At 40.0% G+C, this 26,176-nt stretch overlaps 3 protein-coding genes across 10 annotated transcripts in view; 1 reads left to right on the forward strand and 2 right to left on the reverse strand.

Moving 5' to 3' along the window:
• The first annotated feature begins 1,055 nt into the window (after positions 1-1,055).
• On the forward strand, positions 1,056-13,648 carry LOC126992990 (tol-Pal system protein TolA-like). 3 transcript variants are annotated; one of them, XM_050851818.1, is made up of 4 exons: positions 1,056-1,714; positions 3,573-3,702; positions 11,536-11,659; positions 13,302-13,648. In XM_050851818.1, exons 1-4 carry the CDS (start codon positions 1,675-1,677, stop codon positions 13,617-13,619), a joined length of 612 nt encoding a protein of 203 aa, XP_050707775.1. In that variant the 5' UTR covers positions 1,056-1,674; the 3' UTR covers positions 13,620-13,648. The 3 variants fall into 3 exon arrangements, with proteins under 3 accessions (XP_050707775.1, XP_050707774.1, XP_050707773.1); XM_050851817.1 differs by having other exon boundaries at positions 1,062-1,714; positions 11,536-11,800; positions 13,443-13,648; XM_050851816.1 differs by lacking the exon at positions 11,536-11,659 and adding an exon at positions 4,544-4,667 and having other exon boundaries at positions 1,065-1,714.
• Positions 4,833-16,684, reverse strand: LOC126992989 (putative nuclease HARBI1). Of its 3 annotated transcripts, none has more exons than XM_050851815.1 (4): positions 15,724-16,684; positions 5,641-5,955; positions 5,457-5,508; positions 4,833-4,894 (listed from the first exon to the last, which is right to left on the reverse strand). In XM_050851815.1, the coding sequence occupies exons 1-3, from the start codon at positions 16,659-16,661 to the stop codon at positions 5,496-5,498; spliced, it is 1,266 nt and encodes a 421-aa protein (XP_050707772.1). In that variant the 5' UTR covers positions 16,662-16,684; the 3' UTR covers positions 4,833-4,894; positions 5,457-5,495. The 3 variants fall into 3 exon arrangements, with proteins under 3 accessions (XP_050707772.1, XP_050707770.1, XP_050707771.1); XM_050851813.1 differs by lacking the exon at positions 15,724-16,684 and adding an exon at positions 7,078-8,600; XM_050851814.1 differs by lacking the exons at positions 4,833-4,894; positions 5,457-5,508; positions 5,641-5,955 and adding exons at positions 13,389-13,536; positions 14,099-14,150; positions 14,289-14,603 and having other exon boundaries at positions 15,724-16,683.
• A 6,180-nt stretch (positions 16,685-22,864) lies between these two features.
• The window catches only part of LOC126992988 (uncharacterized), a 50,685-nt gene continuing 47,373 nt past the window's right edge, over positions 22,865-26,176 (reverse strand). For 2 of the 4 annotated variants that reach the window (XR_007747218.1, XM_050851810.1), the window contains one exon: positions 22,865-24,268. Coding sequence is in view for 3 of the 4 variants with exons in the window: in XM_050851810.1 (XP_050707767.1) it covers positions 24,184-24,268 (85 nt within the window). In the remaining variant the exon portion in view is untranslated. Of the gene's footprint in view, positions 24,269-24,353; positions 25,102-26,176 lie in introns of those variants that run through there. The other 2 variants (XM_050851811.1, XM_050851812.1) reach the window with 2 other exon arrangements.

The following is a 26,176-nucleotide window of genomic DNA, read 5'->3' on the forward strand; positions in this document are numbered from 1 at the left end:
TTTTAAAGTCCGGCATCAACACATGGTTGAGTTGATGGGTTACCGCCCAGTCTAAGTTAGACCTAATCTCTTTGTGAGCACTACAACCTAGCTCTCTCCCAATACTAGAATCGTTGGATTCTAGATCTCCCACGACGCCTTCCCAATCTATATTCCTATAGTTGTAATCCCCCATTATATAGATATTTTTACTCCTGCTTGCCCTGCCAACCTCTTGTAGTAATATATCCGTGTCCTGCCCGCCAAGTTTGGTAGCCTGTAAAGAACCCATAGAGTTAGTCTGTCTTTCCCTTTGTGGACGTCCACCCAAACTGACTCTGAGTCGCCATTTGTTTGAACTGAATTGTTAGGGGAACATTTAAGAGTGTTTTTAACATAAAATGCAACCCCTCCTCCCCTTCTTCCCTTTCTTTCTTTTGAAACATTTGATAACGATATATATTTCCAATTCCGACATGAAGTTTTTGTTTGCAATATCAACCCATGTCTCCACGATTGCTATAACGTCGAATTTCTCTACACATGCCTTCCCCCTCAGTAGAGGAAACGTTTGTGATTGTATACGATAGTCGGTGTCACGAGAGCTGGCGGAGCTAATCTTTTTGGGATGGACTCGCGGACTTGGGATCATTGCTTGGGTGACGGTCTCTGCGCCGCATATTGACCTGTTGTTTCCCAGGTTTATCGGTACCAGAGATTGGAACCTCTGGTAACGCAGCTCTGGTAGCCGGGGGTGCTCCACAATGGAGCTAACCAATGCAATTTATTAGCCAATAATATACATTCTTGCTCTCAAGTGGTTATACTCTTTCTCTAAATAAATGCAAAAAAATATTAAACAATAAAGCAAAATATTGCAGGTAATATGATTATAATATTTCAAAAAAATTAAAAGACATGTACTCACTTCACCAGCAGACCAGCAAACGTCCTGAGAAATGTAATACTTTTCACCATTCTTCACCTGTTATATCTTCTTGGGCAAACAATTGTATTACAGTGGTTCTTAACCTTTTTCATCGTCTTAACCCTGAGACTCTCCAGGGCCCGTATTCTACATAGTGCTTATGGTCGACCATAACTAACCGTCATAGCTAACAGAATTTATGACCGTCAGTAGAATGACCGTCAGAAGTCTTCTTCTTCTTCTTCTTGTCGTCGGCCATAGCGCAGTAAATCAACAACACCGTGAGCCGCTAGAACGCACGGCTCACAATTTGTTAACTTTAAATTTATGGAATATAATATATTATTGACATCATTTTCTTTGATTTACATTATTTTGACCTCATATTACGACTTTTGGGGAAGTTAGAAATGGTAAAATAGAAATTCGTTATGAGAAAATGCGCTGAAACGTATTCCCGTTGAAAAGTGTGTAAACAAATGTACCGCCCTCTCAGCTGTTCGGCAGTGTTTACTCACGGCATGGATCCTCAACCTAAACGTCAAAGGAAGGCTAACTGGGGAGACGACGAGTCTCTCCAGCTGGCTATGTTATACAGGGACGAAGTCCACGTTTTGAAGAGGAACTTCAAGACGGTTGGTGTTTCCAACCAAAAGAAACACGATGTCTGGACGAAGATTACGGCCGACCTGAATGGATAGTTCCACCATGAGAGGACGGCCGTAGAGGTAAAGAAGCGATGGTTCACCATCACTTCTAAGTCAAGGATGAAGCTGAAGAACTTTCGAGATCATCGGAATGGAACTGGTAAGTAAGTTTTCATATATTAGCTTTAACTGATAAACACCCATTACACATTTTTTGTCTCATTCTGAGCACTTTGAATATCATATATATATATATATATATATATATATATATATATATATATATATATATATATATATATATATATATATATATATATATATATATATATAGTAAAGATTCATTTTAGTACCATGCCAGTATGTATGGGTAGGACACAAAGTAATGGGTTTAAACTGGATAAATTCAGACTCAACAGGGACATAGGCAAAAATTGGTTTACCAACAAGGTTGTGGATGAGTGGAATAGGCTTAGCAGTCATGTGGTGAGTGCCAATACAATTGTCACATTCAAAAATAGATTACATAAATTCATGGACAGCGATACTAGGTGGGGTAAGATACACGGGAGCTTAGGGTCAAAGGAGCTGCCTTGTTTAGGCCTACCGGCCTCTTGCAGACTCCAACGTTCATATGTTCATTACCTACCTTATGAAACATCACTAGCTCTTCATAAATCTTTTCTTCAAATGTTCAACAATCATGGAAATGCTTTCAAAATCCAATTCAAGGACTATTTATTATTGAAAATAGGGGATAATATTGACGAAAGAGTAGCATCCTTTAGCGGTGGCCGCGGCGACGGTGCAGCTGCAAAATATCTCGCAGAGGGTTTAGGGTGGGAGAGCATATTTAAACTTCTCCAACCGAGCTTTACGACCTGCTAACGGGGGGGGCATCACCCCCCTCGACGCCCCCTTCTAACCAGGGGGGGCTGCACCACCCCATGGACCCCCCCCCCCACATATATGTCTTATTTCTGCGAGGAGGTATTTCTCACAACACCAGCTGCTATATGTCTTATTTCTGCAAGGAGGTATTTCTCACAACACCAGCTGCACCGTCGCCGCGGCCGCCGCCATAGGGGGTTACGCTTTCGTGAATATTATCCCCTATTTTCAACAATAAATAGTCCTTGAATTGGATTTTGAAAGCGTTTCCATGATTGTTGAACGTTTGTAGAAAAGATATATGAAGAGCTAGTGATGTTTCATTTGGTAGGTAATGAATTACTGGCACGGTACTAAAATGAGTCTTGTGTGTGTGTATATATATATATATATATATATATATATATATATATATATATATAAAAATATATATATATATATATATATATATATATATATATATATATATATATATATATAAACATGGATATTTATAGAAGTATGTTGCAATACCCATACATGTTGCCATCAACAGACAACTGCTTGATGGAAATCAATCACATTGAAATAGTTTTGTATTGAAAGAAACAGGATGCTATTTGCCATAAATTTTCGTTTAGTTTATATATATGGGTAAACCAGTTTAAGTTTGTAATGAATATTATGTAGAGTCCATTCTTACCCTTATTACTCGTACTTTCTTTCATTAGAGATGCCTGTAAGATAAAGTATGAAAAAGGAAGAAATGCTCCTTTCTGACACACACAACCTTGAATAGTGGTGGGAGTGCAGCAGCTATTTTTTTTATATATAATTTTGTTTTACAACAAAAGAGTTGGCTCAAGGGCAACAAAAAGTGTAGAAAAAAAGCCCACTAATTGCCGCTCTCACAACAGAAGATACTATAGATTAGCCAAAAGAGAGGTCAATTCCGGGTGGAGAGGTGTCTTGATACACTCGTTGAGAGAGGTCAAGTTACAGGCAGGAGACAAAAACAAGTTTTATAACATCTCAGTAAAGTACCTGTCATAATCCACTTTAGCATTACATTCTGAGAAGACACTAATGTAGTGCTTTAGTAGAAGGGGAAAAAAGCAAAAAATACATGAATTTTTATTTTTTCCCAGGTGGCGGCCCTCCACCCCCTCCCCTTGACCCCATTGATGAACTTGTCGGGGACGTTTTGGGGCAAGACAGCAAGGTCATCACGGGATTTGAGGAGATTGATGACCTTGGACATCAAAGGACTGTCGACATGTATGTATCTATTTGTTTAATTTGTGAAGTACACTCTTTAGTTCTATTCTTCTCATTTTTAAATATAGTCAGTTCTGCTTAGCAAAAGTAATAAAAGCTTGTCATTTGCTTCAACCAGTATGTTACAAAACACTAGAAACATAACTCATCACTTGGAAAGAACATATGAGAGATATATCTTTACTGTTGGAATAGATTGTTTAATTAAAGGCTTTAGTTCAAGTTAACTATACCTGCAGGTAACGTCAAAGCTACAGCAACTTCTGTCAATTGATGCAATCCTACCTTGGTTCATAGTACTTCTCAATTAAGGTGTTTTCAATGAGTTCTTGGCCTACCTCAGAATGAGGAAAAATAGAAACAAGGTTCACTCCACTTACTTTTTTATGTTTTAACGTAACCGCCTTTGAGTGTGATGCACTTCTCCAATCTCGTCTTCAATTTTGAAATTCCGTCCCTGAAGAATGGTGGGTGAATCACTTATGAAAAGTCACCTTGTAACTCAATGGAAAATGCTGAAAGGATGCCAGCCCATGCATTACTTGTTGGAACCTATACCAACATGTTACAGCATTGGCGGGCTCCTGTCTCCACTCCTTCTTTGTTAGGCCGAGAATTCATTGAATCCTCCTCTTAATATCAATCCCCTCAAAGATATGCAACTCTTCTAGACCTTATTGATTGTCGTTAATTTAGTATGAGTATGCCTTCCATTTCCATAACACTATGCCATATTTACTCCCTAGTATATGAAAGGAAAAAGATACCCTATGGCAGATCTGCATTAGTTTATAACTGCTCATTTGTACACCCATTTCATGACTTTATACATTACTTGCAGTGAAGACGCAGCAGAGCCAGCGAGCCAGCTCATTGTAGGTCAGGGAGGTGCTGAGGCACCAACAGTAATAATTGTGCCTGAGCCCACCCTGCAGCCACAAACTGAGGGGGGTGCCTGGGGGAAGGTGCCAGCTGAGGATGATGCAGCAGCTGCTCAAGCAAGGGTGGCAGCTGCTGAGGAGGAGGCTGTAGCTTCAAGAGCTACAGCAGCTGCACAGGCTGGGGAGGCGGCTGCAGTGGCCATGTCGGCAGCTGCTGGGGAGGTGGCGGCTTGTGCTCGGGCCTTCACAGGCAAGGGCGCAGGAAGCAGCTGCAAGGGCGCAGGAGGCAGCTGAAAGGGCACGGGAGGCAGCTGCCAAAGAAAAAGCGGAAGCCATGCGTCTTAAACAAATTTTGCTCAAGTTACAAATTGAAAAGGAAAGGAAAAACAAATAATATACCTAATAAAAGTAGAAAAGGATGCACATAGTTCTATGATTGTGAAACCTTAGTTGTACTAATTTAATTATGCTTATGCAGGAATGATACAGTGTACAAATGCACTGGAAAAAGAGATTAAAATGAATATGTAAAAAAAATGCAAAAGAACACTAATGGAGAATAAAAAGGCAATGTGTGAAGAGCTAGGAGGAAGGTGAGAAATGACTTTCAGAATAATAGGAGATGTTCTTGAAGGAAGTGAAGGGAGCTTGAGAAAAGAATGAAAAGGTGTGTATGAACTATGAATGTAAAGGGTGTGAATAGGAATGTAATTGTAAGTGTGGAAGGTATAAGAAGATTGAAGGAGTACTATGAGTGTTTTTAGAGTATTGACAACAAAGAGGGGACTGTTAATTTGCAAATGTTTACAAAAGGAATATGGGTTATAATTGATTGATAGATTGATTACTTTATTAATGCAAGTGGAACAGTACCTTGGCATGTACTTGTCCAGTCGTGCTGAGGAACGGGTTTCAGTCTTCATTGCTAGAAATATAAACAAATTAACTAGTAGGTAGTTTCATAATAATAATGATACAGAATAATGCAGATTCTTAAGAAATGAGTGTTTCCCAGATTCAATTCGAAAAACATATATATATAAAATATCCAACTTACTGGAAATGCAAGTTGCAGAATTCATCTCGATACAGGCGACCTTCATTCCGCTGACCAGCTGGAAGTGGCGGCACAACTTGCACACCTTCAGGTTGTGCCATGGCAAGATCCACTTCTTCAGCGTTAGGTTGAGCCGCATCGAGAGGAATGGGAATATTCCTGTCCTTGCAGATGTTGTGGAGCATGCCGCATACATGTATCAGCTTGCACACCTTCACCGGGGGAGTTACTCGGACCTCGCTGTGTAGGACATGAAAGCGGCGCTTGAGCTGTCCTATTCCCCGTTCCACAACACTCCGTGTCCGTTTGTGGGCCCTAAAAGAAAATACAAATGATAATGGCAGTCAATATTAAGTACTTATGTTCCATTAACTATGGGTAAATTCACTACTTGCCATACCTAGCTTGACTAAATTTGACTTTGCTTGACTAAATTTGACTGTCCTTGACAATTTTTTTTCAGTTTAACCCGGTAGCAGCGGGGATCATGTTTCTTAACCCGAGAACGTCGACAGATCCTTTTTAGGGCTTTGACGAGTCGTGGCTGTGGTTATGAGAGTACTCTGATGTACGTTCCATGCTCTTTTCTTAGTCTCAAAATGCAGTGTAATTTTGTCGTTTCTCGGCCACTTCTCGGCTTTCCCATAGCCGAAACCCACGGGTTAACGGTCCCTCCAAGCGAAAAAAATGAGAAAAAATCAGCCCTCACACAAACCATTTCATAATATATATCAAAGCATTTGTGATCAGATTATGTATCATCTATTTTTTGGGGGTTATATGATGGCACAAATTTGGCCCGTCGCTGCTACACGGTAAATCCACAAATTTGGCCCGTCGCTGCTACCGGGTTAATTACATTTTTTAAATTGAAATCTATTTTTTTAAAATTTGAGTCAACTTTTGCAATTTGAAAGTCAAGTGTTTTAATTTAAAAGTCAACTTTTTAAATTTGAAGGTCAACCTTTTTACTAGGAAAATCAACTCTTTAAAATTCTGACAATTTTTTTTCATTTAAAGATCTTTTTCTTTAAATTTGAAGGTGCAAAGGTGTATTATTTTCTTTAAATCTGATGTACTTATTATTAACGTCATTAATTATTATTTAAGCTGATATAATATGTGTATTTTTTGTTGCCAGTTAATCTAGGTTAGGTTGAGTTTTTTCCTGATTTATTTGCTATTTTCATTTTTTATTATTATTCTAAAATGAACCTAAATAATTAAGTTTTTTTCGATCAGTCGAAACTTAGCCTAACCTATTATCCGAACTCTCTATATAATAGGTAAATGTTGTGATTGGCTCAGTTTGCTAATTACACCTGGTAGTGCGTGGCATGTCAACCCTACAAAATTTTTAGCGGATCTCACGTTCAACATGTTTATTGTAAGAAACTATACTGATACCCCAAAGAAAAATAAAGACAATCTACTCACCTATTATAGCGTGACTGAGGTCCAGGCAGAGGTCGCAGGTAAGGTGTCAGGAGCCATGGCTTGCTGGGATAGCCACTGTCTCCCAACAAGTGACTACCTGGTGGCACATGCCCTCTCTGGAACAATTCTGCCACTCCACAGCCATTCAAAATACGTGCATCATGCACTGAGCCAGGCCACTTCGCTAGGATATCCAGTATTCGATAGTTGGCATCGAATATGACCTGCACATTAATACTGTGATATCCCTTGCGGTTGACAAACACGTCTTCCTCCTCCTTTGGTGCCACAATCCTTACGTGTGTCCCATCAACGACACCAATAACCCCGGGAAAATTTGCAATGGTGAGGAAGTCTGCCTTGTTCGCCTCAGTAACGTCTTGGGTGGTGGGGAAGCTGATGAACTGCTTGAGAATATTGACGTTTGCAAGGGCGTCAATGGTCTGGGTGATGGCTCTGCTGATGCTGGGCTGTGATGGGCCGAGGTCGTCGCTGCTACACATTTGCATTTTTCCCGTGGCAAGATACCGCAGTGTGATGATCACCTTCATCTCCGGGGTGAGTGGGTTTCTCCTCTTGGTGTCACTTGACAAGGCTTCCCTCACAAGATCAGTGACGTACAAAATACCTTCCTTGTCAAGTCTGTATCTCCTGATAAGCTCAGCATCGCTGAGCTCGTTCAGTACGTCTCTTCTTCGAAAAGGCTGGGGAGCGTGTTGACGTGGGGCTGCCATGTTGACGCGCTTCTGACGGTCATAAGCAGAGTTATGACAGGGTGAACCCGACCTCAGCGTCCCGCGCAATTTTATGGTCGTCCATAAGAGTTTATGGTCGACCATAAGAGTTTCTGACGGAGTTATGTCTGAAATGCGCCATTTTGTTCCGCTATGACCGTCAGAAGAAGTTATGACGGTATGTAGAATACGGGCCCAGGGCCCGTATTCTACATAGTGCTTATGGTCGACCATAACTAACCGTCATAGCTAACAGAATTTATGACCGTCAGTATAATGACCGTCAGAAGTCTTCTTCTTCTTCTTCTTGTCGTCGGCCATAGCGCAGTAAATCAACAACACCGTGAGCCGCTAGAACGCACGGCTCACAATTTGTTAACTCTAAATTTATGGAATATAATATATTATTGACATCATTTTCTTTGATTTACATTATTTTGACCTCATATTACGACTTTTGGGGAAGTTAGAAATGGTAAAATAGAAATTCGTTATGAGAAAATGCGCGGAAACGTATTCCCGTTGAAAAGTGTGTAAACAAATGTACCGCCCTCTCAGCTGTTCGGTAGTGTTTACTCACGGCATGGATCCTCAACCTAAACGTCAAAGGAAGGCTAACTGGGGAGACGACGAGTCTCTCCAGCTGGCTATGTTATACAGGGACGAAGTCCACGTTTTGAAGAGGAACTTCAAGACGGTTGGTGTTTCCAACCAAAAGAAACACGATGTCTGGGCGAAGATTACGGCCGACCTGAATGGACAGTTCCACCATGAGAGGACGGCCGTTGAGGTAAAGCGATGGTTCACCATCACTTCTAAGTCAAGATGAAGCTGAAGAACTTTCGAGATCATCGGAATGGAACTGGTAAGTAAGTTTTTCATATATTAGCTTTAACTGATAAACACTCATTACACATTTTTGTCTCATTCTGAGCACTTTGAATATCATATATATATATATATATATATATATATATATATATATATATATATATATATATATATATATATATATATATATATATATATATATATATATATATATATATATATATATATATATATATATATATATGTAAAGATTCATTTTAGTACCATGCCAGTATGTATGGGTAGGACACAAAGTAATGGGTTTAAACTGGATAAATTCAGACTCAACAGGGACATAGGCAAAAATTGGTTTACCAACAAGGTTGTGGATGAGTGGAATAGGCTTAGCAGTCATGTGGTGAGTGCCAATACAATCACATTCAAAAATAGATTAGATAAATTCATGGACAGCGATACTAGGTGGGGTTAGATACACGGGAGCTTAGGGTCAAAGGAGCTGCCTTGTTTAGGCCTACCGGCCTCTTGCAGACTCCAACGTTCATATGTTCATTACCTACCTTATGAAACATCACTAGCTCTTCATAAATCTTTTCTTCAAATGTTCAACAATCATGGAAATGCTTTCAAAATCCAATTCAAGGACTATTTATTATTGAAAATAGGGGATAATATTGACGAAAGAGTAGCATCTTTTAGCGGTGTCCGCGGCGACGGTGCAGCTGCAAAATATCTCGCAGAGGGTTTAGGGTGGGAGAGCATATTTAAACTTCTCCAACCGAACTTTACGACCTGCTAACGGGGGGGGCATCACCCCCCTCGACGCCCCCTTCTAACCAGGGGGGGCTGCACCACTCCATGGACCCCCCCCACATATATATGTCTTATTTCTGCAAGGAGGTATTTCTCACAACACCAGCTGCTATATGTCTTATTTCTGCGAGGTATTTCTCACAACACCAGCTGCACCGTCGCCGCAGCAGCCGCCAGAGTAGGCTACGCTTTCGTGAATATTATCCCCTATTTTCAACAATAAATAGTCCTTAAATTGGATTTTGAAAGCGTTTCCACGATTGTTGAACGTTTGTAGAAAAGATGTATGAAGAGCTAGTGATGTTTTATATGGTAGGTAATGAATTACTGGCACGGTACTAAATGAGTCTTGTGTATATATATATATATATATATATATATATATATATATATATATATATATATATATATATATATATATATATATATATATATATATATATATATATATATATATATATATATAGATATATACAAAAATGGATATTTATAGAAGTATGTTGCAATACCCATACTTGTTGCCATCAACAGACAACTGCTTGATGGAAATCAATCACATTGAAATAGTTTTGTATTGAAAGAAACAGGATGCTATTTGCCATAAATTTTCGTTTAGTTGATATATATGGGTAAATCAGTTTAAGTTTGTAATGAATATTATGTAGAGTCCATTCTTACTCCTTATTACTCGTACTTTCTTTCATCAGAGATGCCTGTAAGATAAAGTATGAAAGAGGAAGAAATGCTCCTTTCTGACACACACAACCTTGAATAGTGGTGGGAGTGCAGCAGCTATTTTTTTTTATATAATTTTGTTTTACAACAAAGAGTTGGCTCAAGGGCAACAAAAAGTGTAGAAAAAAAGCCCACTAATTGCCGCTCTCACAACAGAAGATACTATAGATTAGCCAAAAGAGAGGTCAATTCAGGTGGAGAGGTGTCTTGATACACTTGTTGAGAGAGGTCAAGTTACAGGCAGGAGACAAAAACAAGTTTTATAACATCTCAGTAAAGTACCTGTCATAATCCACTTTAGCATTACATTCTGAGAAGACACTAATGTAGTGCTTTAGTAGAAGGGGAAAAAAGCAAAAAATACATGAATTTTTATTTTTCCCAGGTGGCCCCTCCACCCCTCCCTTGACCCCATTGATGAACTTGTCGGGGACGTTTTGGGGCAAGACAGCAAGGTCATAACGGGATTTGAGGAGATTGATGACCTTGGACATCAAAGGACTGTCGACATGTATGTATCTATTTGTTTAATTTGTGAAGTACACTCTTTAGTTCTATTCTTCTCATTTTTAAATATAGTCAGTTCTGCTTAGCAAAAGTAATAAAAGCCTGTCATTTGCTTCAACCAGTATGTTACAAAACACTAGAAACATAACTCATCACTTGGAAAGAACATATGAGAGATATATCTTTACTGTTGGTATAGATTGTTTAATTAAAGGCTTTAGTTCAAGTTAACTATACCTGCAGGTAACGTCAAAGCTACAGCAACTTCTGTCAATTGATGCAATCCTACCTTGGTTCATAGTACTTCTCAATTAAGGTGTATTCAATGAGTTCTTGGCCTACCTCAGAATGAGGAAAAATAGAGCAAAGGTTCACTCCACTTACTTATGTTTTAACGTAACCGCCTTTGAGTGTGATGCACTTCTCCAATCTCGTCTTCAATTTTGAAATTCCGTCCCTGAAGAATGGTGGGTGAATCACTTATGAAAAGTCACCTTGTAACTCAATGGAAAATGCTGAAAGGATGCCAGCCCATGCATTACTTGTTGGAACCTATACCAACATGTTACAGCATTGGCAGGCTCCTGTCTCCACTCCTTCTTTGTTAGGCCGAGAACTCATTGAATCCTCCTCTTAATATCAATCCCCTCAAAGATATGCAACTCTTCTAGACCTTATTGATTGTCGTTAATTTAGTATGAGTATGCCTTCCATTTCCATAACACTATGCCATATTTACTCCCTAGTATATGAAAGGAAAAAGATACCCTATGGCAGATCTGCATTAGTTTATAACTGCTCATTTGTACACCCATTTCATGACTTTATACATTACTTGCAGTGAAGACGCAGCAGAGCCAGCGAGCCAGCTCATTGTAGGTCAGGGAGGTGCTGAGGCACCAACAGTAATAATTGTGCCTGAGCCCACCCTGCAGCCACAAACTGAGGGGGGTGCCTGGGGGAAGGTGCCAGCTGAGGATGATGCAGCAGCTGCTCAAGCAAAGGTGGCAGCTGCTGAGGAGGAGGCTGTAGCTTCAAGAGCTACAGCAGCAGCTGCACAGGCTGGGGAGGAGGCTGCACGGGCCATGAAGGCAGCTGCAGAGGAGGTGGCGGCTTGTGCTCGGGCCTTCACAGGAGCTGCAAGGGCGCAGGAGGCAGTTGCAAGGGCGTATCGAGGAGGGCAGGAAGGAGACGGCGAGGAACAGGGACGTGTACAAGTCCAGGAAACTGACTGGGCCCAAGTCATAGGCCAAAAGGCTAAAGTGATTGTTCAGGGACGAGGGCCAGATAGCCGGCAAGACGTGCTGCGGCAATAGTGACATCGGAATTCAACCAAAATAAGTTGTGATTGTATATAGAAAAATGAATATTTTGCTTTTGTTGAGTAAAATTAAGATCTTTCTGCATGCTTTCCTCAAGTATTAAGTTTCAAATGTGAAAATTAAGTGATTTATGAGATGTTAAAACTTACGTAAAAATTGCACTAAATAAAAAAAAATAAGTAGCTATTTCGGGCAAAAACTTATAAGATATGCTAAATATTGCTATTGATTCTGAAAATATAAGTGATTATCTCTGCATTTGGTGATGTTTGTGCATCTAGCGTAAAATCTGAGGATTTTATAGCCTTTTTAAGTTTTGTTATACTTATATAAAAAAAACAATTAATCGGGATTTTATTAGGGAACGACTTTGAATTTTTTGATACCGCTGCTCATGGAGACTCATATATGCCTAAGGGAGGTGCCTGTTTTAGTTTCAGGTCGCTAGCTGCTTTGGTTTTGAAAATATTTAAATTTTAAATTTTTGAAAATCGGCCCCCTGCGAATCGGCCCCGCGCCCCGTTTCCCGTCAAGAGATTGTGAAGTCTATGCCTGCAGGTAACATCAAAGCTACAGCAACTTCTGTCAATTGATGCAATCCTACCTTGGTTCATAGTACTTCTCAATTAAGGTGTATTCAATGAGTTCTTGGCCTACCTCAGAATGAGGAAAAATAGAGCAAAGGTTCACTCCACTTACTTTTTTTTGTTTTAACGTAACCGCCTTTGAGTGTGATGCACTTCTCCAATCTCGTCTTCAATTTTGAAATTCCGTCCCTGAAGAATGGTGGGTGAATCACTTATGAAAAGTCACCGTGTAACTCAATGGAAAATGCTGAAAGGATGCCAGCCCATGCATTACTTGTTGGAACCTATACCAACATGTTACAGCATTGGCAGGCTCCTGTCTCTACTCCTTCTTTGTTAGGCCGAGAACTCATTGAATCCTCCTCTTAATATCAATCCCCTCAAAGATATACAACTCTTCTAGACCTTATTGATTGTCGTTAATTTAGTATGAGTATGCCTTCCATTTCCATAACACTATGCCATATTTACTCCCTAGTATATGAAAGGAAAAAATATACCCTATGGCAAATCTGCATTAGTTTATAACTGCTCATTTGTACACCCATTTCATGACTTTATACATTGCTTGCAGTGAAGACGCAGCAGAGCCAGCGAGCCAGCTCATTGTAGGTCAGGGAGGTGCTGAGGAACCAACAGTAATAATTGTGCCTGAGCCCACCCTGCAGCCACACTCTGAGGGGGGTGCCCGGGGGAAGGTGCCAGCTGAGGATGATGCAGCAGCTGCTCAAGCAAAGGTGGCAGCTGCTGAGGAGGAGGCTGTAGCTTCAAGAGCTACAGCAGCAGCTGCACAGGCTGGGGAGGAGGCTGCACGGGCCATGAAGGCAGCCGCAGAGGAGGTGGCGGCTTGTGCTCGGGCCTTCACAGGAGCTGCAAGGGCGCAGGAGGCAGTTGCAAGGGCGCAGGAGGCAGCTGAAAGGGCACGGGAGGCAGCTGCCAAAGAAAAAGCGGAAGCCATGCGTCTTAAACAAATTTTGCTCAAGTTACAAATTGAAAAGGAAAGGAAAAACAAATAATATACCTAATAAAAGTAGAAAAGGATGCACATAGTTCTATGATTGTGAAACCTTAGTTGTACTAGTTTAATTATGCTTATGCAGGAATGATACAGTGTACAAATGCACTGGAAAAAGAGATTAAAATGAATATGTAAAAAAAATGCAAAAAGAACACTAATGGAGAATAAAAAGGCAATGTGTGAAGAGCTAGGAAGGAAGGTGAGAAATGACTTTCAGAATAATAGGGAGATGTTCTTTAAGGAAGTGAAGGGAGCTTGAGAAAAGAATGAAAAGGTGTGTATGAACTATGAATGTAAAGGGTGTGAATAGGAATGTAATTGTAAGTGTGGAAGGTATAAGAAGATTGAAGGAGTACTATGAGTATTTTTAGAGTATTGACAAAGAGAGGAATGTTAATTTGCAAATGTTTACAAAAGGAATATGGGTTATAATTGATTGATAGATTGATTACTTTATTAATGCAAGTGGAACAGTACCTTGGCATGTACTTGTCCAGTCGTGCTGAGGAACGGGTTTCAGTCTTCATTGCTAGAACGAAAAACAAATTAACTAGTAGGTAGTTTCATAATAATAATGATACAGAATAATGCAGATTCTTAAGAAATGAGTGTTTCCCAGATTCAATTCGAAAAACATATATATATATATATAAAATATCCAACTTACTGGAAATGCAAGTTGCAGAATTCATCTCGATACAGGCGACCTTCATTCCGCTGACCAGCTGGAAGTGGCGGCACAACTTGCACACCTTCAGGTTGTGCCATGGCAAGATCCACTTCTTCAGCGTTAGGTTGAGCCGCATCGAGAGGAATGGGAATATTCCTGTCCTTGCAGATGTTGTGGAGCATGCCGCATACATGTATCAGCTTGCACACCTTCACCGGGGGAGTTACTCGGACCTCGCTGTGTAGGACATGAAAGCGGCGCTTGAGCTGTCCTATCCCCCGTTCCACAACACTCCGTGTCCGTTTGTGGGCCCTAAAAGAAAATACAAATGATAATGGCAGTCAATATTAAGTACTTATGTTCCATTAACTATGGGTAAATTCACTACTTGCCATACCTAGCTTGCCTAAATTTGACTTTGCTTGACTAAATTTGACTGTCCTTGACAATTTTTTTTCAGTTTAACCCGGTAGCAGCGGGGATCATGTTTCTTAACCCGAGAACGTCGACAGATCCTTTTTAGGGCTTTGACGAGTCGTGGCTGTGGTTATGAGAGGAGTACTCTGATGTACATTCCATGCTCTTTTTTTAGTCTCAAAATGCAGAGTAATTTTGTCATCTCTCGGGCACTTCTCGGCTTTCCCATAGCCGAAGCCCACGGGTTAATGGTCCCTCCAGGCGAGAAAAATGAGAAAAAATCACCCCTCACACAAACCATTTCATAATATATATCAAAGCATTTGTGATCAGATTATGTATCATCTATTTTGAGGGGTTTATATCATGGCACAAATTTGGCCTGTCGCTGGTACACAGTAAAGCCACAAATTTGGCCCGTCGCTGTTACCGGGTTAATTACATTTTTTAAATTGAAATCTATTTTTTTAAATTTGAGTCAACTTTTGCAATTTGAAAGTCGTGTTTTAATTTAAAAGTCAACTTTTTAAATTTGAAGGTCAACTTTTTTACTAGGAAAATCAACTTTAAAATTCTGACAACTTTTTTTCATTTAAAGATCTATTTCTTTAAATTTGAAGGTGCAAAGGTGTATTATTTTCTTTAAATCTGATGTACTTATTATTAACGTCATTAATTATTATTTAAGCTGATATAATATGTGTATTTTTTGTTGCCAGTTAATCTAGGTTAGGTTGAGTTTTTTCCTGATTTATTTGCTATTTTCATTTTTTATTATTATTCTAAAATGAACCTAAATAATTAAGTTTTTTTCGATCAGTCGAAACTTAGCCTAACCTATTATCCGAACTCTCTATATAATAGGTAAATGTTGTGATTGGCTCAGTTTGCTAATTGCACCTGGTAGTGCGTGGCATGTCAACTCTACAAAATTTTTAGCGGATCTCACGTTCAACATGTTTATTGTAAGAAACTATACTGATACCCCAAAAAAAAATAAAGACAATCTACTCACCTATTATAGCGTGACTGAGGTCCAGGCAGAGGTCGCAGGTAAGGTGTCAGGAGCCATGGCTTGCTGGGATAGCCACTGTCTCCCAACAAGTGACTACCTGGTGGCACATGCCCTCTCTGGAACAATTCTGCCACTCCACAGCCATTCAAAATACGTGCATCATGCACTGAGCCAGGCCACTTCGCTAGGATATCCAGTATTCGATAGTTGGCATCGAATATGACCTGCACATTAATACTGTGATATCCCTTGCGGTTGACAAACACGTCTTCCTCCTCCTTTGGTGCCACAATCCTTACGTGTGTCCCATCAACGACACCAATAACCCCGGGAAAATTTGCAATGGTGAGGAAGTCTGCCTTGTTCGCCTCAGTAACGTCTTGGGTGGTGGGGAAGCTGATGAACTGCTTGAGAATATTCACGTTTGCAAGGGCGTCAATGGTCTGGGTGATGGCTCTGCTGATGCTGGGCTGTGATGGGCCGAGGTCGTCGCTGCTACACATTTGCATTTTTCCCGTGGCAAGATACCGCAGTGTGATGATCACCTTCATCTCCGGGGTGAGTGGGTTTCTCCTCTTGGTGTCACTTGACAAGGCTTCCCTCACAAGATTAGTGACGTACAAAATACCTTCCTTGTCAAATCTGTATCTTCTGATAAGCTCAGCATCGCTGAGCTCGTTCAGTACGTCTCTTCTTCGAAAAGGCTGGGGAGCGTGTTGACGTGGGGCTGCCATGTTGACGCGCTTCTGACGGTCATAAGCAGAGTTATGACAGGGTGAACCCGACCTCAGCGTCCCGCGCAATTTTATGGTCGTCCATAAGAGTTTATGGTCGACCATAAGAGTTTCTGACGGAGTTATGTCTGAAATGCGCCATTTTGTTCCGCTATGACCGTCAGAAGAAGTTATGACGGTATGTAGAATACGGGCCCAGGGCATTACCGTGACCCCTATATTAAAGTTTGTAATAGTGAACTTTGCGTAAAGGTAAAACAAAACTATATGAAGACCCTGATTTATTGGAAATGTTACAAATAAAATACCTTGAAAAATGCCAAACATCCCCTACAAGTGCTAAAACAGTACAGAACATCAAGCTTTTTCCACTTATAAACACTTATAAATTGGGTAAGATGATAGCCTATAGCACAGTATCCATTAAAAACGCATCATTGATAAATAAAATTGTTCACGAGAGGTATATTAATTCCTCTTAAGAAAAAAAAATTCTACAAAATAATAGACTAGTTTCTTAAACGCAAAATAATAGCTTAGTGTTCCTAAATGCAAAATAATAGCCTAGTTTCCTAAATGCAAAATAATAGCCTTGTTTCCTAAATGCAAAATAATAGCCTAGTTTCCTAAATGCAAAATAATAGCCTTGTTTCCTAAATGCAAGAGAATAACTTAATATTCTTAAATGCAAAATAATAGTAGTATTCCTAAATGCAAAATAATAGCTTAGTGTTCTTAAATGCAAAATAATAGCCTAGTAATCCTAAATGCAAAAAAAAAAAAATAGCTTAGTATTCTTAAATGCAAAATAATAGCCTAGTATTTCTAAATGCAAAATAATAGCGTAATATTCCTCAATGCAAAATAAGATTAGTATTCTTAAATGCACAATAATAACCTAGTATTTCTAAATGCAAAATAATAGCGTAGTATTCCTAAATCCAAAACAATAGATTAGTATTCTTAAATGCAAAATAATAGCCTTGTACTCAGGAATGCAAAATAATAGGCTAGTATTCTCAAATGCAAAAAAATAGCCTAGTATTTTCAAGTGCAAATTTATAGCTTAGTATTCTTAAATAAAAAAAAATAAAAAATAATACCTTAGTATTCCTAAATGCAAAATAATAGCTTTGTATTCCTAAATGCAAAATTATAGTTTAGTATTCTTAAATGCGTAATAATAGCCTAGTATTCCTAAATGCGAAATAATAACTTAGTATTTACGAATGTAAAATAGTAACTTAATATTCCTAAATGCAAATAGCCTAGTATTCCTAAATGCAATATAATAGCTTAGTATTCTTAAATGCAAAATAATAGCCTGGTATTCCTAAATGCAATATAATAGCATAGTATTCCTAAATGCAAAGTAATAACGTAATGTTACTAAGTGCAAAATAATAACCTACTTTTATTTATTTATTATTATTATTATTATTTTTTTTTTCGTCTACGCCTATAGCGCCGGTAGGCTTGCTTGAGGGGCCTGGATGTTGTTCGGCCCCAGCCCGTCATGGCGCAGGCAAGTGTTTATAGTGCAAAATAATAGAATAGTATTCCAAAATGAAAAATGATAGAATATTATTAATAAATGCAAAATAATAGCTTAGTATTCGTGAATGCAAAATAATTGAATAGTATTCCTAAATGCAAAATATTGGCCTGGTTTTACTAAATGCAAAATTATAAGCTAGTGTACAAAGTAAAATTATAATGTGGTTCTCTTCACTACTTCATTGGCTTATTAGCAGGTTATTACAGACTGTAAAGCTCTTTCCACTTGCAATTTATTACAGTTGTAGATACGGTATAACATGCAGAAAAGCTTACACCATACGAATAAAATCCAGTATTCCTCGAAACATATTACCTTGTCCCTCATTGTGGGAAAATGGAACGCAAAGCGCCTTGAGTGTCACAGAGCAAGAGCGAAGCACATGCAGTCCCCCACCGTAGCTATGCTCTGACTGATTGACTGGGGGTTGATGTCTTTAGTGAGGTCTGTTAGCGACAAAGAATGGTGAAATAGTCACAGGCTGGACAAAAGTGCCAATATTGGTACAGAGGTGGGGATGGATATACTAATCAACATTTTCTCTCGGCCCAGGAAAAATAAGTAATGGATGACCGTTTTGGGGGCTATTTTCCAAGATGGCCGCCACCAAACCTATGATATATCACTTAATGCCATGTGTTTCTATTCTACCTATTCTTTCTATTCAAACAACTTGATCTATAGCCTTCTATTTCATAAATAGACACTAGATTGATGTTTTCATCAATTGGTATACATTATTACCATATGACAGGGTAGCCACATTGGATTTTATAACGATTTTGTGTTGAAAATGATCGGTTTGTATAGCAACTGTCAAATATAAACTTAATTGTGTGGTTTTCAGAAGCAAATTAAATTTTAAAAGTAATGTTATTATTTTTTTCAGGCTGGTATATACACTATTGAATTTTATAAATTCAACATGGCTGCTAATACAGCCACCGAACAACAAAGGATAATAACCTTGCCAGTAAACATTCAACAGGTAAGTGTAATACATGTACTATAAGGTTTTGCATGCAGTAGAAGTTACTGGAAAAGTCAAAATGAGAGTGCAACTAATATTCTAGAATATAATATTAAAAACACTCTGCCATGATCCACCTTTTATCTCAGAATTTGGAGACATCCGTCATGGAACAAAGTCTGATCTCCTCAACTGCCTGTCTAGTGAGTCACAGCTTCCTTTCTGAGCAGAGGGTACAGTCTTTGGCGGGGGCGTAGCCACATTTCCTACATGGCTCCAAAATGAGTATACTGTCATATCTACTACATTTAAGCAGTCATATCTCATACACAAAAATGGTGCATGCGGCACATCTACACCAATAATGGTGCACACGGTATATCTCCTACACCGAAATGGTACATACAGCATATCTCCTACACATAAAATGGAGTACCCAGCGTTTCTCCTACACCAAAATGGTGTATACAGCATATCTCCTACACAAAAAAACAGTACCCAGCATATTTTTTACACCGAGAATAATATTATTAGGGCAATGAATATTCAACATAATGGACTCAATATATTTTATTTAAAGATATAATTATGACATGCTTAGTTTCATCAAAGGTAAATTATTAAAATGTCTTAATCAATAAAATTATATATATATATATATATATATATATATATATATATATATATATATATATATATATATATATATATATATATATATATATATATATATATATATATATATATATATATATATATATATATATATATATATATATATATATATATATATATATATATATATATATAAACATATATAAATAAAAATGAAATACTTGGCAATTTTATTATAGAGGCACAATTTCATTTATATAAATACCTCTGGCCCGTCTTGAATAATACCCCAACAAGTGGGACATTTTGCTGGGTTGTTTTAATCTGCTGCCCCCAGTAGGGTATCAATACAACTAGTACATGATGCAGCATGTCTGCACGGCAATAGTGCCACTGTCGAACCCACGCACCTATGATTCGTCAGCGGGGTTCGAACCCACCGCACCAGTCAGGCCAAGTATATTGTGTAGGAAATATATACAGGCCTACACTACTCTAACCTACACTACCCAGTTTGCTGTTCACACATGTAATAAACAACTTAGTATAGTAACGGTGTCTGTATTATTAAGTCTGTAATATTAAAACTATTGACTCCAGAGCGGGGTTCGAACCCAGCGCACCGTGCACTCAGGCCATGTATGAGACAGACACCACAACAGGACCTTGTGTGGGAAATGTGACGGTATAGATTTTTGTGTGTAGGAAATACGCCGGGTATTGTGTAGGAAATGTGACCGTATTGATTTATGTGTGTAGGAAATACGCTGTATATGAGTCGGAAATATGCTGTCTGTAGGAAATACGCCGTTTATGTGTCGGAAATGTGACGGTATAGATTTTTGTGAGTAGGAGATACGCCTTATCCGTGTCGGAGATATGACGGTACCCTATAAAAAGCGAAATTTTGTAGATGTGACTTGTAGGAAACTAAACTAAGTGAAGACATCCAAATAAAGTTTGATAATAACTACAATGTATGGAGGAAAGACAGAAAGGGCAAAGGTGGTGGAGGAGTGGTGGTAATGACGAGGAAGGAGGTATTAGTACAATCAGTCGTATATGGAGAAGGAGAGGCAGAAATAGTGAGTGTTAATCTGGAGAACAGAAACAGAGAAAGGATGACGATTATAGCAACGTATGTACCACCAAGAACTAGCTCATGGAGTAGAGATGAATATGAGGCCATGATTGAGGATACCATTCAGAGTTTAAGTAGACTACTCAAGACAAACAAAAGACTTCTGCTAGGAGGTGATTGTAAGTACAAGGAGGTAGATTGGGAGATTTCTGAAAGTGGAGGTAGTAATACTTCATGGGTGGGGGGAAAGGTTTTTAAGATTGACGATGGCAGACTTGATGATGCAATGGGTGAAGGAAAACACAAGATACAGAAGTGATGACGAACCAGCGAGACTGGACCTGGCGTTAACGAAGGGAATGCACTTGATGAGTGAATTAAGGTATAGACGCCCTCTGGGAAAGAGGGACCATGTGATCCTAGAGATGGTAACAGAGGAGGAAGGAGGTGAAGGGGATGAATCCTATAAAAGAAACAGGTTAAGCTACAGGAAGGCAGATGTGGAAAACCTCAGGAAGTACTATGGAGAGCTGGACTGGGATGAGTTAAAGAGAACAAGTGAAGTGCAAGAAAAGTGTGATATTTTCATGGAGGCGTATAAACCAGGGGTTATGAAATTTGTACCAGAATACAAACCTGAAGAAAAGGAAAAAAGGACTGGTTTAATGCAAGGTGTGCTGAGGCAAGAGAAAAGAGACAAAGCTTGGAAAAGATTCAAAAGAAATAAAAACCAAAGGAATAAAGAAGATTTTAAGGTAGCGAGAAATGAATACGTGAAAATAAGGAAGGAAGAAGAGAAGGGGCATGAAAAGGATATTGTGGAAGGTGCAAGGAACAACCCAAACTGTTTTACAGATTCATAAATGGAAAGATCACACCAAGGGAAACAATGGAAAGACTGAGCAATGGGAATGTGATAATTGAAGATCCTTAATTAAGACATGACTGAGCAAAACAAAAAGTTCCAGCAAGTCTTTACAATAGAATCAAATTTCAAGTTACCGCAACCGCACTGATGATTTTCCAGTACCGCGCCACCTCTGGCAGACAGCTATATGAGCCTGTTTGCAGATGATGCAAAATTGCTAAGACATATTAGAGACAGTAAAGACTGTGAAATTCTCTAAGATGACCTCAACAAGATTTGGAAATGGAGTATTTAATGGGAGATGAAATTCAATGTGAAGAAATGTCATGTAATGGAAATGGGGAGGAGTGAAGGGAGACCAAAATGGACATATAAAATGGGAAATGGAGAAATATTAACCCGGCAGCTTCGGCGGACCCCGTTTGGGGCTCGCCTCAAAACCCCTAATTCCAGCTAATTGTAGGTGGTGGCAGCATAGCGCAACCCACCATGCATGGCCATTGTGGTGGGTGAGTGATCTTGAGGTGGGCTTATTTGTCACAGGTTGTGTTGTAAGGTCATGGCAGACTGAATTAGCTACCCATACAGTAATCACTTGTTAAATTCTCTAGAGTAGACAACAAGCGACTCTCGGCTAGATGCCACGCGTCACGACTGCTTGTTTTGTAACAAACACTGCCCATAACAATGGAGTAAAAGTAAATATTTTAACGGCTTTATGGTTATGAGAGGAGTACTCTGATGTACGTTCCATGCTCTTTTCTTAGTCTCAAAATGCAGTGTAATGTTGTCATTTCTCGGCCACCTCTTGGCTTTCCCATAGCCGAAGCCCACGGGCTAAAGAGAGTTCAAGAAGAGAGAGATCTGGGAGTGACAATACAAGATAATCAACAGCCTAAAAGTCATGTAAATTGGATATTCAGTGATACGTATAATATGGTGAGAGGTATAGGATTAGCATTCCACTACATGGATAAGGATATGAAGAAAAAGTTAGTAACCACTATGATTAGGCCAAAATTGGAATATGCGGAGGCAGTGTGGTCTCCCATAAGAAACACAAAAAAACTAGAAAGAATACAAAGAATGGCAACAAATATGGTTTCAGTGTAATGGCCAAATGTACTACAATTGTAATGGTATTTTTCCCATGTAAATAGAGTTAACCTGGGGTGTTTGCACAACCAGTTATATATGTATGTGGGTTTCTCATGAGAGAGAGAGAGAGAGAGAGAGAGAGAGAGAGAGAGAGAGAGAGAGAGAGAGAGAGAGAGAGAGAGAGAGAGAAAGAAGTTTGAGAGAGAAGGGAGAGAGAGAGAGAGCGAGAGGGAAGAGATGGGGGTTGAAACAAAGAGGCTGTTGTGCTCCCATATCTCCCCTACAATCTGTAGTGTCAACAAAATTCAGAGGTGTCAGGGGTCAAAACAGGGTATCGTTGCCAAAAGCGGTCAATCTGCCTTTTTTTAATTATTGCGGGAGAACGGTAAATATTTATAATGGAAATAAAATACTAGTGACCTTATATTGATATTGGAGGCCTACCAAGGAAATCTCAGGTCTCAAGCAGGCCTAACCTGCGGTCAGTTTGTCACTCCGTGACGTCACACCAAGGCATTTTGGGCATTGTGGGAGCGAGCTCATTCTCACGAGCGACATCGCCCCTTTCAGGTGAGGAAAGAACTGTTCACGGTGTTCAACTCACTTTGGCTATAATACTATAACTGAGACTGGATTCTCACGAGCGACATCGCCCCTTTCAGGTGCGCCAAAGGCAAGCCTGACAGATGGGAAGCTGGGCGTCGTCCAGACCAAGGCCAACATGCAGCAGTAAACACTTTTGAAGCTGCGTTGTGGGGGATTGCCTGTGGCAAGGTGTGTGAAGAGAGGAAGGAAGGAGAAGGCCAAAAGGGTGGTATGTGTGTCGTTCTCAGGGGTAACAATGGATAAGCGCAAACACTCACTAGTTTTAGTTAGGACTTAATTAAGGTGTGGAATGGTGGAGTCTGTGTTTCCCCGTGTGGGTGGAAACAGTTATTATGTTGGTGCTACTTATTGCCATGTGTGCATGTTAGTTTAAGGTGTTAATGTTAACCTGTGTTCATGGTATTTACAAATGTAATTAGTGATGTAAGATACGTAAGCTAACCTCTAATAAGTGGACCCTGTCCACCATTCACCATCAGAATCTCTAAGCAATAATTACCTCAAGTAACTTTCTTAAAGTCGTGTTACCTATATTACTTGGACAGGTGATGATCCTGTGCGATAATGGTGCTTTATAAGACTGGGTGAATAAACTACTAATTTTACTCTGTGGTTTAAATGATCAATAATTAATTCTACTTTGAGCTATAATGAACCTACATAATTAATTAAAAGAGTGCCCATGAACGGCACGACACCATGTCCTTAGGTAAGCTGCTGGGGTAGTCCTCGGTGGAAGAAAGTGTAAGCCATCAGCAGGGGACAGCTGCTGGACACACAGGAGGAACTGTCACCAGGAGGGACACAACACACACAAGAAAAAAGACAACAACAACAACAACAAGCAGGAGGAGGAGGAAACAAGGACAAAATAAACTCAGCACTCACCAATAGTGTGCTGCTCCTTCTCTTCCATTCTCTTCCTCCTCCTCATCTTCTTACTCTTCTTCTTCTTCTTCTTCTTCTTGTTGTCTGTGCATATTGTTGTAAATTGTCCATTCTCTTCCTCCTTTCTCTGCATCATAAAAAACTGTGTCAACAACCACTGAGCTCCTTCAGACTGTAATGGCACAGATTGGCACCAAAACACTCAAGCTAAATCTTTAAACACACAACAGCTTCTGGCATAAAATAACAAAGAATGACCTCGCTCACTCAGATAATAATAATAATGTCTCATTTGTACGGAAGAACAGATGATTTTTTGGAGTAAAGACGTGTGGTTTTGTCAGGTTAGGTCAGAGGGCGGCACCCAGCATTTTTACGGCACACCTAAGGGTGGAGAAGGGGTCAACAAACAGGTGGGCCATTATTTAAAAGCACCAAAATCTCCCAGAAAGAAACATTTTTGTCCACCAGTGTCCCACGGGTCATGTTCTGGGGACAGTGTTGCCTCTAGACAAGGTAATACTTTTTTGGTCCCTGAATGCAGTGCAGTAAAGAAACACTTCCAGAAAATAGAAACAAAATTTATATGACACAAATATGTTTATGTAAGTGAAGCGCACCCCCGCTGGGCTGTGTGCCAGGGGGCGACACATTCCTCAGGCCCACAAAACACCCAAAAGACAATCACAAAACACCAAAAAATCTGCATTATGAAGCCAAATCTATACCGCTAAATTACACCAGTCCAGAGCGCTGAAAGAACATGGCTCTCCACCACACTGTGACCCCCCCAGGGGAGACTGTGTGTATGCACACACCCCTGGAAGCAGCGAGGCTCCTTCCTTAACCCCCTGGACCCCAGCGATGCGTCACGGAGCGTTGAGGCGCCCTAATGGAACAGCCAAGGAGGCTAATGTTTTAACCCATTAGCAGCGGGGATCATGTTTCTTAATGGTCCCTCTAAGTGAGAAAAATGAGAAAAAATCATCACTCTCACAAACCATTTCATAATATATATCAATGCATTTGTGATCAGTTTATGCATCATTTATTTTGGGGGGGTTATATCATGGCATAAATTTGGCCCGTCGCTGCTACACGGTAAAGCCACAAATTTGGCCCGTCGCTGCTACATGGTAAAGCCACAAATTTGGCCCGTCGCTGCTACACGGTAAAGCCACAAATTTGGCCCGTCGCTGCTACACGGTAAAGCCACAAATTTGGCCCGTCGCTGCTACACGGTAAAGCCACAAATTTGGCCCGTCGCTGCTACACGGTAAAGCCACAAATTTGGCCCGTCGCTGCTACCGGGTTAACTGTACACGAAAGGGGTATGACGGGACAGTGCCCCAAGCAGGCAGGACCCACGCCACGCCTTGCAGGTCACTGTTCTCAGTTATTGCGTTTGTGTCAACATGTCACTGGTCAGGAGGAGACACACTTATAACAACTCCCTCTGTTGCCCTCACGCCAACTCCTCCCTCATCAGCTGAGGCAGTAAACCTTGACACACACAAATGTGGAAGAGCTTGTTGCATTGCTCACATAAAAAGTTGGGCACAACATCTGTGGTCATATGCCGGAGAGAGACAGAAGGGGAAGGAATTATAGAAGGGAACAGACCCCAGGAGACGGGACACAACATCTGTGGTCATATGCCGGAGAGAGACAGAAGGGGAAGGAATTATAGGAGAAGGGAATAGACTCCAGGAGACGGGACACAACATCTGTGGTCATATGCCGGAGAGACAGAAAGGGAAGGAATTATAGAAGGGAACAGACCCCAGGAGACGGGACACAACATCTGTGGTCATATGCCGGAGAGAGACAGAAGGGGAAGGAATTATAGGAGAAGGGAACAGACCCCAGGAGACGGGACACAACATCTGTGGTCATATGCCGGAGAGAGACAGAAGTGGAAGGAATTATAGAAGGGAACAGACCCCAGGAGACAGGACACAACATCTGTGGTCATATGCCGGAGAGAGACAGAAGGGGAAGGAATTATAGGAGAAGGGAATAGACCCCAGGAGAC

The sequence above is a fragment of the Eriocheir sinensis genome, unplaced genomic scaffold (assembly GCF_024679095.1).
Source record: "Eriocheir sinensis breed Jianghai 21 unplaced genomic scaffold, ASM2467909v1 Scaffold537, whole genome shotgun sequence".
NCBI classification, from domain to species: Eukaryota; Metazoa; Arthropoda; class Malacostraca; order Decapoda; family Varunidae; genus Eriocheir; species Eriocheir sinensis.

Coding starts and splice junctions, on each gene's coding strand:
- LOC126992990 (XM_050851818.1), top strand. CDS start 1,675: ATGAAGCTGAAGAACTTTCGAGATCATCGGAATGGAACTG. Junction 1,715..3,572: donor AGATCATCGGAATGGAACTG/GTAAGTAAGTTT, acceptor ATTTTTTCCCAG/GTGGCGGCCCTCCACCCCCT. Junction 3,703..11,535: donor CATCAAAGGACTGTCGACAT/GTATGTATCTAT, acceptor CATTACTTGCAG/TGAAGACGCAGCAGAGCCAG.
- LOC126992989 (XM_050851813.1), bottom strand. CDS start 8,045: ATGGTCGACCATAAGCACTATGTAGAATACGGGCCCTGGGCCCGTATT. Junction 5,956..7,077: donor CCTCAGTCACGCTATAATAG/GTGAGTAGATTG, acceptor ATTTTCTTTTAG/GGCCCACAAACGGACACGGA.